Consider the following 13,787-nt stretch of genomic DNA (forward strand, 5'->3'; position numbering starts at 1 on the left):
AATGTTATAAAAATGAAACACACACAATGATAACCAGTCTATGAAGGCGATACATTACTCTGTATATTTTGTACCTACAAACTATATAGTTAATTTTAACCCTTGCTCATAGATAACTTTAAATAGCCCATCTTTCTCAATATTATCATCGGGTATTGGATTTCAAATTGAATTAACCCCTTAAGGACAATGGGCGGTCCCTAAACCCATTCAAAACAATGCATTAAGGGGTTAAATATTCAAAGCTCATCCACACAGTTAACAAAAAAGGTGAAAGGTTAATGTTTGATTAAATTATTCATACAAAAAACGGGGGGAAATCTCAGAAAATGGCAAAGAATGCAGGTCAGTTATGTCAAGCTATTCTAAATTGCTGGTCTTTATCACTATGCAGAATTTTCTTATTATGGTAGCACCGAAAGAATAGATTTATAGCGTGAAGGTGCAGTGTTTAATATGTCTAGATCTATCTAGATTGACAGATCCTACAGACATGTATTTCCCTAGAGAGACAGTGTTACCGGTGTCAGTGGATGGTATTATTTACTTCAATGTCCGATTATTAAATTGATAACAAGATAATTCCTGGGGGTCACATAGACACAACTCAGTCATTGCAAATAATTTGATTGTTTTTTTTCTTTAATAAGGGCCATACGTCATTACATTAGTACACAAAATAATTAACACATTTTAATTGTATATTATGTATATTTATTAACCCTAGGATATTGCATTTATTGTACAATATTATTAACCATTAGTACATGGTGTGTGTGTCAAGAGACACTACCTTGAAAAGTCATGCATGTCAATGGTCTACTTTCCGTTTGCCATCGAACCATGTGACCTGAATCAGCTTGCTTCCTGCTAAAAAAAAAAAAAAAATATAGCTCAGATCTCACTTTTTGACTATGTACAGAGGTTTTCCACAGAAGTCGCTCACACAATGTTTCCTTTTAGAAATGTTGCTCATTATACAAAGATTTTCTAGTTTTTGTCTAACAGCTTTTATTAGCAAATTCAAAAACAAAACCATATTTAAAAAAAATAAAAATAAATGTATGGTCACAATTTTACATATACCATATTTGAGAAAAAGGTTTAGTATGACGGTAAATTCTGTTTCCAAAATTACTTCTAGAACTGTTCAAGCAATCAATCAGTGTCATATCTGCTTATCAGTGTTAAGCCAATATATCTCACATTACATGCTATAATTATTTCTAAAAATATACAAATATTTAATGACCAAACATATCTAAACTAAATAAAACAGAAGCTAAGCGATAAGTTTAGAGTAGAGGTTGTCGTGGCAGAGATCAAGCACCATCAATGGTTTTGGTAGATTAGTTGGCAGGAGTGATTCCATTCTAAAAAAAAAATATCATACACTGATATTCAGGCCAGATAAGGATGGTGATGACACAAATAGAGCTAAAATATATCAGTTAACCATGGTCCGTGGAATGGAATAGAATGGTCCATATCTGATATGATGTCATACTAACTGGAACTTTATACAGGCTAATAATTGTTTTTCTTGCATATTACCTTTTGAAATTTCACAGTTCTCTGTCTGCTAATATGAATTTGAATACAGACAGTGTTTCTTTAATTAATAAATTTGTAAATTAAATTAACAACTGTTTGACAGCTTCCAATACGCCAGACTCTATAGTCTTTGGTGTGATCCCAGAGGAATTTTAGGCTTCATGAATATCATCTAACAAAGTCTAACTCAGCCACTTCTAATTTACAGAAGCATACCCCTGACATCCTTGTGCTTTTGCCTAATAAAAAATGTACCTTATATCTTGAATAACAAACTGATGCCTTGATTTGCACTGTTTCTTACAATGGTAAATATTCTACCCACGTTCTGTTTACAGTCTGGTTAGTACCAACAAGCTTTGATTGAGCTATACATGTGTCTTAGCTGCACTTTGTTAGGTAGCATGGTACCCTGTTATTTATATTCAACTTCTTCAAAAAAATATCTAATTTATTCAGTTACCGGGTATTTAATTTATGATAAATAACTGCAGACTTGTGTATGCTAATACATCCCTTCACAGAAATACAGAATGGATTGCAGTGTCTGTAGCATGCACAGGTCCTGATTCTTATCGCTCTGTATATGTTATATAAGAGTGCAGACAGACATTACCATAGGTTCAATCTTGTTAGGCATTAACCTGTGAGAACAAGGCATTTATGTTTTGTCTTTTTTGCTTGTATATATGAAAGTCTTACTTTGATAACTTATTGATTGTTTAATGTACTGTCCTTTAAAGTAAGGATCAGAAAAGATTGGCTTACCTATCATTGGTGGGATTATTATTGCACATACATACACATATATAATCTAGGTAGCTTTTGATAGTTACTGAACCATAGAGCTACATGAATAAGCATATAATTAGAATGGTGGAATAACACTACTCACAGTGGAGGATGAAATGGATTATAGCCGCACACCCTCAAATGGTGTCCACAACGTTTATAGAAAACTGACAAGAAATAGTACATCTGACCAAGTTCCTAGTGAGCTGGCGCTAAATTAAAATAACTAATATAAAAAGTGAAGAAATAAATTAGTCAGTAGGTGGTATAAACATAGAAACATAGAAACACAATTTACCAAAAAAAACCAAATGAAAATAAAAATCTCATCAATGATACAAATACATGCAAATAAAATCCGATGAATAATGAATAAGAATAAATAAATTAAACCTGAAAAATCCTTAGTCCTGGTAGAAATCAGGATAAAAGTTTTGAAAGTCCGTTGTGATAAAATAAAATGAAAAGATCTTAAGTTGCATTCAAAATCTTAAGTTGTTCTCTTTGTATCCTCTCGTCAATAGCGTGTGTTAACAACACTTCACAGCTCTGCTTGCCAGGATCAGCTCACCAACGCCCAGTACGTGCACTCAATGTTTTTGGTTGACCATGGCGAGGTCTGTTCTGAGTGGAACCTGTCCTGTGAACAGCTGTATGGTCTTGCCCACCATGCTTCAGCTCAGTTTCAGGGTCTTGGCAATCTTCTTATAGCCTAGGCCATCTTTATGTAGAGCAACAATTCTTTTTTTCAGATCCTCAGAGAGTTCTTTGCCATGAGGTGCCATGTTGAACTTCCAGTGACCAGTATCAGTGAGAGCGATAACACCAAATTTAACACACCTGCTCTCCATTCACACCTAAGACCTTGTAACACTAACGAGACACGTGACACCGGGGAGGGAAAATGGCTAATTGGGACCAATTTGGACATTTCACTTAGGGGTGCACTCACTTATGTTGCCAAGGCTTAGACATTAATGGCTGTGTGTTGAGTTATTTTGAGGGGACAGCAAATTTACACTGTTATACAGGCTGTACACTCACTACTTTACATTGTAGCAGAGTGTCATTTCTACAGTGTTGTCACATGAAAAGATATAATAACATATTTACAAAAATGCGAGGGGTGTACTCACTTTTGTATATTTCAATGAATATATATGTATATCACTAAATAACGAACAAACAAATGTGGCAACTAATCTTTGTTTCTTCGTGTCCGTGTATATATACTAGGCTAGCCTATTAGTTAAGACAAAATCCCTAAATATCTCCTAACTAATCTCCCTGGTCCCTTCCCCACATACAAGTCTTCCATAGTATAGCAGAGGATCATATGGGAATCCACAAGGGAGGAAAAGATAATAGTGTGAGAAAAATAGATCCCTAGCACTCTATGAATGAACCAATCAATAAAACAAATGTATAACACTGCAGTTATCAGTGGCATTGACATAGAAAAGATGGCACAGGCAGGCTGTTTGGTGGTTAGGATAGCACTGATAAACTGCTTGAGGCCAAAGGTGCCACTCACAAGCTGTTTGGGGCAAAAGTGGTACTGTGTTGCTTGGTGAAGTTGGTGGAGCCCAGGGCAATTTATGTACAGGCCCCTGTGGTTTTTAGTTATGCCCCTGTGCGCATCCCCTGGATATAACTGAACTGATTTATGTGTGCTATTGTACCGCACCCCTTAGGCAGCTTACTTCTTCTTTATCTCACATTGCATTTATTGATGATATAGATATTTTCTTATATATAGTTAAAGTAGCTTCAAATTCTTAGCTGTAGCTTATCAAACAGCTTATCTGTCAGGTACCTTTTCTCAAAGGAAGTTGTACAAACATGTCTGTCTTGGATGTTTTAATGAGTACATTAAGCTTTATCTGATTTGCTGCAATGATTATTGTGTAAGGTTCCATCAAACCAGAGATTAGGTCACATTAAGACTTTTTCTGTAAATACAAGGTCCATCTGGAAATCAATAAAACCTTTAAAGTTCAAGAAACTTAAATTAATAAGGCAAAAAGCCACCTCTGTCATGGTATCGCTTCCTTGAAGTAATGTAGTTTGATTTAGAGTGCCTTTAGATATTTTGTACAATAATCTTTTTTTTTTCTTGCATTCCAGATCCTTATTGCAAGCATTATGTGCAGTTACAACAAGGATGATTGGACAGAACTTTCCAAAATGGCCCAGGTAACAAATATGCATTGTGCATCAGCCATTCCCATTAAGTTTCTAATAAAATCCCATTAAAACGCTTCCCGTGTATTTTCCAGACAATATTAGTCTATTTCCACCATCATTTTATAGGTGTCCCTCTATTTTGTCAGGGCTATTTTAAACCAACTTTAAATAGCTCAGCTATGTGCATTTTGTGCTTCCACTATACGCTTACTGTAATGGATTGCTAATTGGTTTTGCCTCACAAAGTGTTTTAATGCACCCAGCTACATTCTGTAGACTATTGTTCTTTTGCTGTATAGCATAAACCTACCATAGGAAAAAAAAAATCACTACTGGGATTTAGGGAGGCAAAATTAAACATAATCAGTAATTGGCTTTCTGATCTTCAGGACTTGGTCCATTTTCTACCTGTATTTACCTAATTGACCATGAAATCTTTTGTGAAACCCATGCTTGACAAGAGGCATACTACTTTAAGCTGACTATGATGAATGACTATATTATGTAGTCTGCTCTCTTTTTTTAGAACGGTGAGGTGCTTAGTGTTCTTTTCATCTTTAATGGATGTCAATTTGGGGAGGGGGATGTGCATTAACAATTTATTGTGCAGTACTGTAGCGTGTTTTTTTTTAAAAAAAGCATCTAAATCTTGCTTAATGTCCTGATATTTGATTTGCACAAAAATATTACAAAATAATCTCCTTAGTAGCCTTTTATATTGGTTTATGGGCTTTAAGTATATTTTAACCCAATGGTAGGTATTTGATATAAGGTAATTTCCAACAGACATGTCCTGCACCGGAGTGGGTCAATTGTATATTATTGATTAAACAATAATTCTTAATGTTAAGGGCTATGCTCAGCAGGGGTCAAGAGCTGAAAGCATAGTAAGGTCATTAAGCGGTAGTTTAGGTCACTTACAAAATGGATTATATATGTTAAGGCTAAGACTCATTTGCTAGATGTTCTTATAGCATGAATTGTGCAGTCATCGGGATGCTTTCACTGTGAACAAAAAAATTATGGCATGTCTTAACAGTAGTTTTAAACATGCTGATGCCCTGAAATATCTTAAATGCTCCTCCTATCACTCTTAGCTTATCATACGTTAAGTTATAGTGATGGGGACTGTTGACACACAATAGCTAAAAATCCTTAATTAGCCAAAAGCCATTGATTAATAAATTGCTAATTAGCAATTACTAATATTGCACATATGCTTTTCAAACATGTCAGTAAAACACTATGAACCAGGTTTTGGTTCTATTTTCATTAGTAGAAATACAGAAATATTAAACATTTCCTGATTATACACTTTTATTACATTTTTTTAAGTTTACATGATTGATGGTTTGGACAATTCGCTTGAGAAATAGATAATTTACTTTAGTTACAGGAATGGCTGTGAATAGCAGGGCTGGACATTTTCCAAATCACATAGGAGTTAGGAATTAGGGCACCATGCATCACCATTGAAATTATTCCCATTGCTCTCTTTTCATTTGATCTACTATAGGTGAGTGATAGTTGAGTAGATGTGTTGCAATCAATTGTTTTAACCTAGAACAGACATTTGTCCTGTAACTTATCTGGAAAGTCACCAAATCTGCCCCGTATGCTTTGATACTCCACTAAAGTTGTGCTCTATCCAGCCTGGTGCCTCCAACTTCTTACCAATCCTACTTTTTCACCCACAAATACAAATGCATGGCCTTTGCAGATATCATATTTGGAGGGTGGACATAGACCTCTAGGAGAATATATCCAGAAAACTTTAAGGTGCATATTTTAATTTGTCCTGTTTGTGGTTTGTTTTATAACCCAAAACAGTGATAGGAAATGTAAGAGAAGAGTTGACTTCTGTTTCACTATGTTTCAGCCTTGCAAAATACTGTATGTGCTATTTAATCCAACCATACATATGGCTAAGTACGCTTCCATAAGATCTTCAGAAGTCACATGTGAATTTAAAAATACCCCCTTCTATCCTATATTTCAAGAGCCCTTTCAGGTTTTTTTTACTCAGTGTGTTCTTCTCCTTCTTTCCAATATGATACTGAAGCTGCCCCCTCAAACTACAGACCCTGTTACTTAGATGGGCTACTGCCAACATTGGACAATGGTGGGTCAACTGACTTCCTTAACCCCATCATACCATACTGTTAACCTTCCTATTGGGGTGCACATATCCTAAAACAACTGGCTCAAATATCTGGGAAAAATCCCTGTGCCTATTCTAGCAATGTGGTATATGCTAAAGGCCCTGCATAATGATTGTCAACTTTATTGTTCAGGTTGTACAGTCACCACATCATATCATTCCAACCATGTTTATTTTTTTAGGGACTGATTTTCAGTACCAACGGTTGTATGGTATGCATGTTTACATTAGTACTTTGCCCAATGTTATTATTCAAGAGACATCACTGAAGAAATTAGCAACACATGTTAGGTAATATAGAAAGCAGGAATTAGAGGCCTTGTTAATGTGACAGTGACAGCCAGTATTGAGATGTTTTGTTAGATATTTGTTTTAAAAAATCAGCTGTGCTTTCCATTAAAAAAAGTTAGACATAGCTCACAAGGAGCTGAATGAAACTAAGTTACACACGGACAACTGAACATATGAATGACTGATAACAGTATGGTAATAGAGCAAGACCGTAATGGGTACTTAATGATTTCATGTTGAACGCAATTGTAATGTGTGCATTAATCCTAAATCTAAATGGAGCAATTAGTAAGAGTTAGCCAGCATTGTGTTTAATGAGCCAAGATAAATGTAAAGGTAAGTTTAGTTAATGATGGTAGTAGGGGTAACTATCCATTGTCAAGGCAAGCTGAATGAAAGCCAGTCCATTGACAATGCAGACAATCAGAGTTGGAAGAACAATTAGAATCAAGCAAAGGCAACATTGTATCCCAAGGCCAATACAACAATATAAAGTCTACAAGGTGTCTAAGAGGAAGGGCTGGATAAGTACCAAAAATAGGTAGTCAACAAGTTTATAGGGTTGTATTTCTCAAAGAGACTTGACTTGATGATAGATCTTCACATCAACAGCCTCAGACATACAACTTTAGTCCTGCTTTTTCTCCTTAATTAAATCACTATTTAAATCAATTTGGTTTGAACTTTTAGCAATTAATGGGATGGTGAATTTACTAGAACTTACACTTTTTTTGTGAGCTTGCTATAAAATGTAATGTTTATTAAATAAAACACTTAGCAGGCGTAGGAAGAGATAAAATGATAGGATTTCTGCAACATATATTTAATGTAAAAAAATAGTCTTATATTTTAAGTAAAAAAGTAACAGCCATTTACTTTATCGGAAAGATATATAGTTTCAAGTAATAGTTGAGCATCCATAAAATAAATAAAACATTGCTTACAGCTAAACATATCTAGACATGCTTTGGAAGAAATGGTGGATTATTAGTTAATTACTTAACAGGCTCATTGAACAAGGGTAGGCTGCTAGATAGGCAGTGCTGTCTTTAATGCAAAAGGGGCAGTTGCCCCAGGACAGCCTGGGGTCTCACTCCTCACATCCTGGTTTTCAGCAGTAGGTAGCACATAGACTGTGGAGGAAGCGTTAGTGGAGAGGTCTGTGCCAGTAGCTGGGGGGCATGGAGGACGCTTGCCGTGGGGCCTGTTAAGTTTAAAGACGGCCCTGTAGATGGGTTATTTTCACAACGTTTATCATAAGCAATATATAAAGCAAAACATAAATGATCTTTACGATCTCCTATTATATAGAAGAGGTGATATAAACATAATAGCTGTAGCAGTGGATTATGCATTTAGATTACTAATATCATGTATGAGCAATAAATTGCAAAAAATGTTACAGTGCAGTCAAAATTCCAAATATAATACAATATAAATATAATATAGGATATCTTAAACTCCATGTAAATTATTTGTTCAGCTGTGTTCTCCATTATGTGGGAGGTAAAAGCAGTATGTGGTTTTACTTAATTTTTTTGTAGATTATACATTGCCCGGTGAACGTGAATATTTTGCAGTACACAATCATATAAAACTAGATAATTGTGGCTTACCAATTTCACAAATGTAATACTGAAAACTTGGAGAAAATATTAACCTCTATACAGACTGTACTGCTTATGCGATTGACTGAAAAATATGACATTTAAACAGGTCTCATCATAGAGCAGCAAATTCATTTCACAATTTAAGGTCCCAAATATGAGTATTTTTGTCATTGCATCTATGAACCTAACAGCTAGAATGTCCTAAGAAATGCTGTATGATTTGTCATGTCATCACAAAAGTTTACTATCCCAAAATGTAAAGGGAACCCTTCCAGAAAGCATACGACAAATGATATATATATTTGTGTAATACATATATATGTATATATATGTGTGTGTGTATGTATATAAAATCATGGTCTGATTTGCATATCTTACAGGCCTCTGGCGCGGATGCTCTGGAACTAAATCTTTCTTGTCCCCATGGAATGGGAGAGAGGGGCATGGGACTCGCTTGTGGACAAGTAAGAGTATTTTTCTTTTGTTTCTCAGTAAACACATTTATAGCAGTTGTTTCATACAAAATAATACACTAAGAATGAATGAATGTTTAAACTATTAAAATATTTATTTAAAAATGTAGAAAATAACAAAAATTAAAAAACGACATGAAAAAGAATACATGTGTTTAGTTTTATAAAGCAAGAATTGGAATGTGCTTTAATGTATATACATATGTGTGTGTATGTATGTATGTATGTATATATATATATATATATATATATATATATATATATATATATATATGTATATATAATTATAGCAAATAGTTTTTTTTAGTGCTGAGGCAGAAATAGCTGACTTTAAATAGTATGTTTTTATTCAATTTTAATGTTGATCCAAGGTCCCTGAAGCAAAATATTGTGAAACTCATTGTGATTTTGTGCTAAATGGTGCACAGAACAAATAGTGTTTTAGATTTCTTAGCACATGATTTTGTAGATGAGCACTGGGAGCCACAAATGAATTTTAAGACATTAGCGTATATATATATTTTTATTTAATTTAGATTTTATCACACTTGATTTGCACTAAAAAGAGTCCAATATTAATCAGAACATTAACCTGCCCAAAAGAAAAGCGATTTAATACATTGGATATGACAAACATTACAGCTTACATTTTAACTCAAATTGTACCCAAGGCGGTTATTCACTAAATGAAGGGCTTTTGGGTGGGTTTTTATAAATTAAAACAACTCAACCTAAAACCAACCAAATCTGTGCATTTCAAGGACACTTTTCCCACACAAAGTGTACGTTTGTCCCATCTAATGCACTTTAAAATTATTACTATTTCCTGAAACTATGGTTTTAATTATTCCATGTACAAGGCCAACTAATCCACCTATGATTTAAACTTGCTGGCATTGACCCTTCATAATTCTTAAGTCAGTTAGTTGAAATATTTCTTATTAGAAAATAGACAATTTAGTGAAAAATTTTTATTTTGCATTTCAGATAAAGAAACGAATATACAAAACAATAAATCATCAATTTTAAGGAAATAGATAAGAATATAAAACATGAACATTAAACAGACCTGATACATTCCCTGATACCAAGCACATATATGAATAGTCTTTTGAAATATGAGAAAAGATATCTGTAATTAGTGGTTGATTACTGGTTACAAATTACATAAATGTTAACAAAACATGGCTAATTTTAAAGACATTTCAAGCATTGTTTTCCTTGATATGCTTATTTTGTTCAGCAGTACCATAAACACACAATACTTATTAAGACCTTGTATGCTAGAGCTATAAAAAAAAGACTCTACTATATAATTATATATATATGTATTATGTGACTTTAATTCCCACCATTCTTCCAAAGAATCTCAGGTAATGCGGTCAATAAGCGAGAGGTATTGTTTAAAAGCACTTGCGTGTGGACAGCTCCGGGAAGAGCAGAGTAGATACACTCAACACGACTCCTTCAAATCAGCTCAGCTTTATTCCTCCGTCCCTCTTCTTTTTGTCTCACATCAAGGCCACTTCCACCACATCTTAAACACAGGGCACTTTGCCTTGTGAAGATTGGCTTCTTCACCGTGAAGGAAAACCTAGTGTTTCTTTTTGTTAAGAATTTAGTTTTACTTCATGAAATTCAGTAGATACATGTGAACGTTCTATGATCAAGGTGATTAGATCTGCGAAAAGCAAAAGGCAAATTTCCATCACTGGAGGTCCTTGTCACGGACCCGGTTCTTTGAAGGTACGAAAATGTATGAATCATCCCAGTGGAAATGGTTTGGGCCAAATGGGTCTGTAACCTCCCAAAAATAAATTAGTCAATCTGTGGCAATCATACGGAAATACAAGTCAGCGCTTCAAAATAACAGGCCTAAAATCTATGTAGAAAATCACATGCAGACACCATGTCGGGGGCACCATGCCGGGTCAGGTTGGAGTCGCTGTGCAGGGGCAGGATCTAGCTTTGAGGGAGAAGGATGTTGCTGTGTTGAGTTGCAGACAGATGTCTAGAGTAAAAGTACGTAAAAAAAACAAGGATTTGCAAGGATTATTCCAATCTGAATAGGTAAAACAAATGCAGAAACAGAGTATCAAGGATATTTGGAGACAGATATCATGCATGGTGAAGCCCTTGATGAAGTCGTAGTCTTGACGAAGGCCGTCACCCTGAACTTGATACTTTTCAATGTTTTTAAAATATATAGATGTATCTGTTACCTTGCCCAGTCGTTTTTATTTTCATCACACTCCTGCTTCTAAGGCTATGATTGTTAAGAACTAAGTCTTTTGGAATACTCCATACAGCACTTTATTTATCACAACTGCACTTTAAAGAGCTTTGGCACTTTGAAGTGGTCAAAATCCAGATAAGCAAAACTAGCGTACTCCACAGACTACAAACAGGACCAGGAACACAATGCTCCTACTCTGAGCTAGGAGTCTACCCAGGTATTCATGGGCCCTTGATTGCCTTAACAAGTGGCAGAAGCAGGCAGGTATCTTATGTCCATGGGGAGGCTGAGAGGCCAGCAACCAAAAAGCCACTTGCTGGTGTAATGGTTAAGTATACTACTTAGTGGCTGGTTCAAACACCCATGGCTCCTGATATACTATCGCCTCTAGAGCATTATACTTGGTGATAAAGAAGTCTATATATATATATATATATATATAGATTATATTTGGTCTTGTATTTTGTTAATTAGCACAATCTTCTGGCTCAGTGCTCTGTGTACATTTTAAAATGGAAATATATAGAAGACAAAGCAGAAGTTACTATGCTAAACCTGTGGATGTGCAAGCACTGATTGGAATAAAAATTCAGGGAAATTATAGCAGACACACCATGCGATTTTTTTTTTTTTTTTTTTTTTTGTCGCATTAAGCAGCAGAGCCAGGCAGTCATGTCTAACCAAGTGTTTTAGTAAGATAACAAGGACGGTGTCATATTCAGTAGAAAATTCCACTACTCAGGACAGTTAGCAGTTGAAATAATTCATTTTACTATTTGTCATTGCATACAAAGCAGCTGGCAACGATGTGACTGCAATGCAAAGGTTCACTAAGCATTAAGTGCCCCAACAACCAATAATCATTTGGAAATACAAAAGATTGTCTTCCACAATATGTATCTACTTTGGCTTTTTATAATCCTGTTGTTATTGTTAACTTGTTAATAGTCCATAATGGGCACAAAAGAAGGCAGCAGAATTAAGTATTACAATTTATTTCCTGAGCACCATTTAATGTCTAAATTGTTTCCAATGTAATTTAGCATCTGACTGAAAAACATTCACAGATCAAACTACGGTACTTGTTTTAATAGAAACAAAAATATTTGTCCTTTGACTCAAAAGAAGGTAAGCAATTTTCCAAAATGCCAGCATTATTCTTGGACATCCATGTTGTTTGTAGGCCCTTGTTTTCTGGATCTCAAGCTAAAATACACAATGTAAAAAGGATATGTGTAAAGGTTTCGCAAAATGTTAAATATTGACTGTGCTGTTACGAGAAAAAAAATCTTTTATTTTCTTCTTCATTTTGTACATGGCGTCACAGCAGCCTATTCTCAAACAACTGCTCAGGATTAGACCTCAGGTAACTGACTACTTTGGTCCAACAGGAGGCAAAAATACAGTGCATTAAAAATATCCTCCTGTAAGAATTTCCCATTTATTAATGGTTTATAACTTGTAAAAGTTATATCAAATCATTTTCAGTTTTTCTTAACTAGGCCTAATTTTATAAAATGTTTACTTTAAATACTCTACCCTGAAGGACTGGGGAATATAACTCCTGGCTAGTAATAAAACGAGATTTGAGCTGTAGGTGTTTCCAGGATATGTTAAGCAAAGCTGATGATGCAACATGTTTACATAATGTTAGCAAAATATATATTGAAGTCCCCTGTGGAGTTTTTTCCTTACATTTTTCAGTGTGGCCAATCAGCATTTACAAGGGGAAAGGAAAAGCATAGACATAATGATGATCTGACGCCATTTTAACTTCTAAGTAGCAGACGTAGCTCTGTGTCTTGCCCAATCCTATCTCTGCTGCTGTGGCTCAATCTCCTTTCTTACTCTGGAGAATCAATTCTTCTTTGTCTTACCAGGGGGGGGGGTTCAGTCTTGTAGCTGGATGTGCCTGTCTGCCAGTGCCTGCCCTGTGCCTTGTCCTGCATCGGCACCTCAATGCTCTTCCTTACTCTGGGGTTCAATTCTTCTTTTTTCTGATATAGGGGAAAGGATGCAGTCTTGTGACTGGATGTGTCTGCCTGCCAGTCTCTGCCCTGTGCCATGCCTTGTCCTGCCTCTGCTGCTGCCGCTCAGTCTCCGTCCTTACTCTTCTTTTTTTTTTTTTTTTTAAAATATTTATTACATGATAAAGAATGGAAAATGAAAAAAACAAACATTTTGTCCAAATCAATTTTGCTTGTCATGCCCAAACTAAGTTAGTCAAGCTCTGTATAGTCTATATCAATATTTATTAATATCTGATGCCTTGCAGTTTTCTGGAACCATCAAATAGTTAAACAGGAAAGTACTACTCTTCAGTTATTTCAGGTGGACTAACTGCTGAAGGAGGTCTCTAAGCTTTAATGATAACATCAATAACAATTAAAGGTGTTGACAAAAAGAAACGTGGTTTTAGACAGTGTTGCACAAAACAATCAAGCTGTCATTCATTGAGAAACTCAACATGGCAAAGTGAGTAG

At 35.1% G+C, this 13,787-nt stretch overlaps 1 protein-coding gene across 1 annotated transcript in view; it reads left to right on the forward strand.

Moving 5' to 3' along the window:
- DPYD (dihydropyrimidine dehydrogenase) overlaps nt 1-13,787 on the forward strand; it is a 325,720-nt gene that overhangs the window by 233,120 nt on the left and 78,813 nt on the right. Inside the window, exons 15-16 of the mRNA XM_053470008.1 lie at nt 4,474-4,542; nt 8,976-9,059. Coding sequence (XP_053325983.1) covers nt 4,474-4,542; nt 8,976-9,059 — 153 coding nt within the window. The remainder of the gene's footprint in view (nt 1-4,473; nt 4,543-8,975; nt 9,060-13,787) is intronic.

The sequence above is a fragment of the Spea bombifrons genome, chromosome 6, assembly GCF_027358695.1.
Source record: "Spea bombifrons isolate aSpeBom1 chromosome 6, aSpeBom1.2.pri, whole genome shotgun sequence".
NCBI lineage: Eukaryota > Metazoa > Chordata > Amphibia > Anura > Pelobatidae > Spea > Spea bombifrons.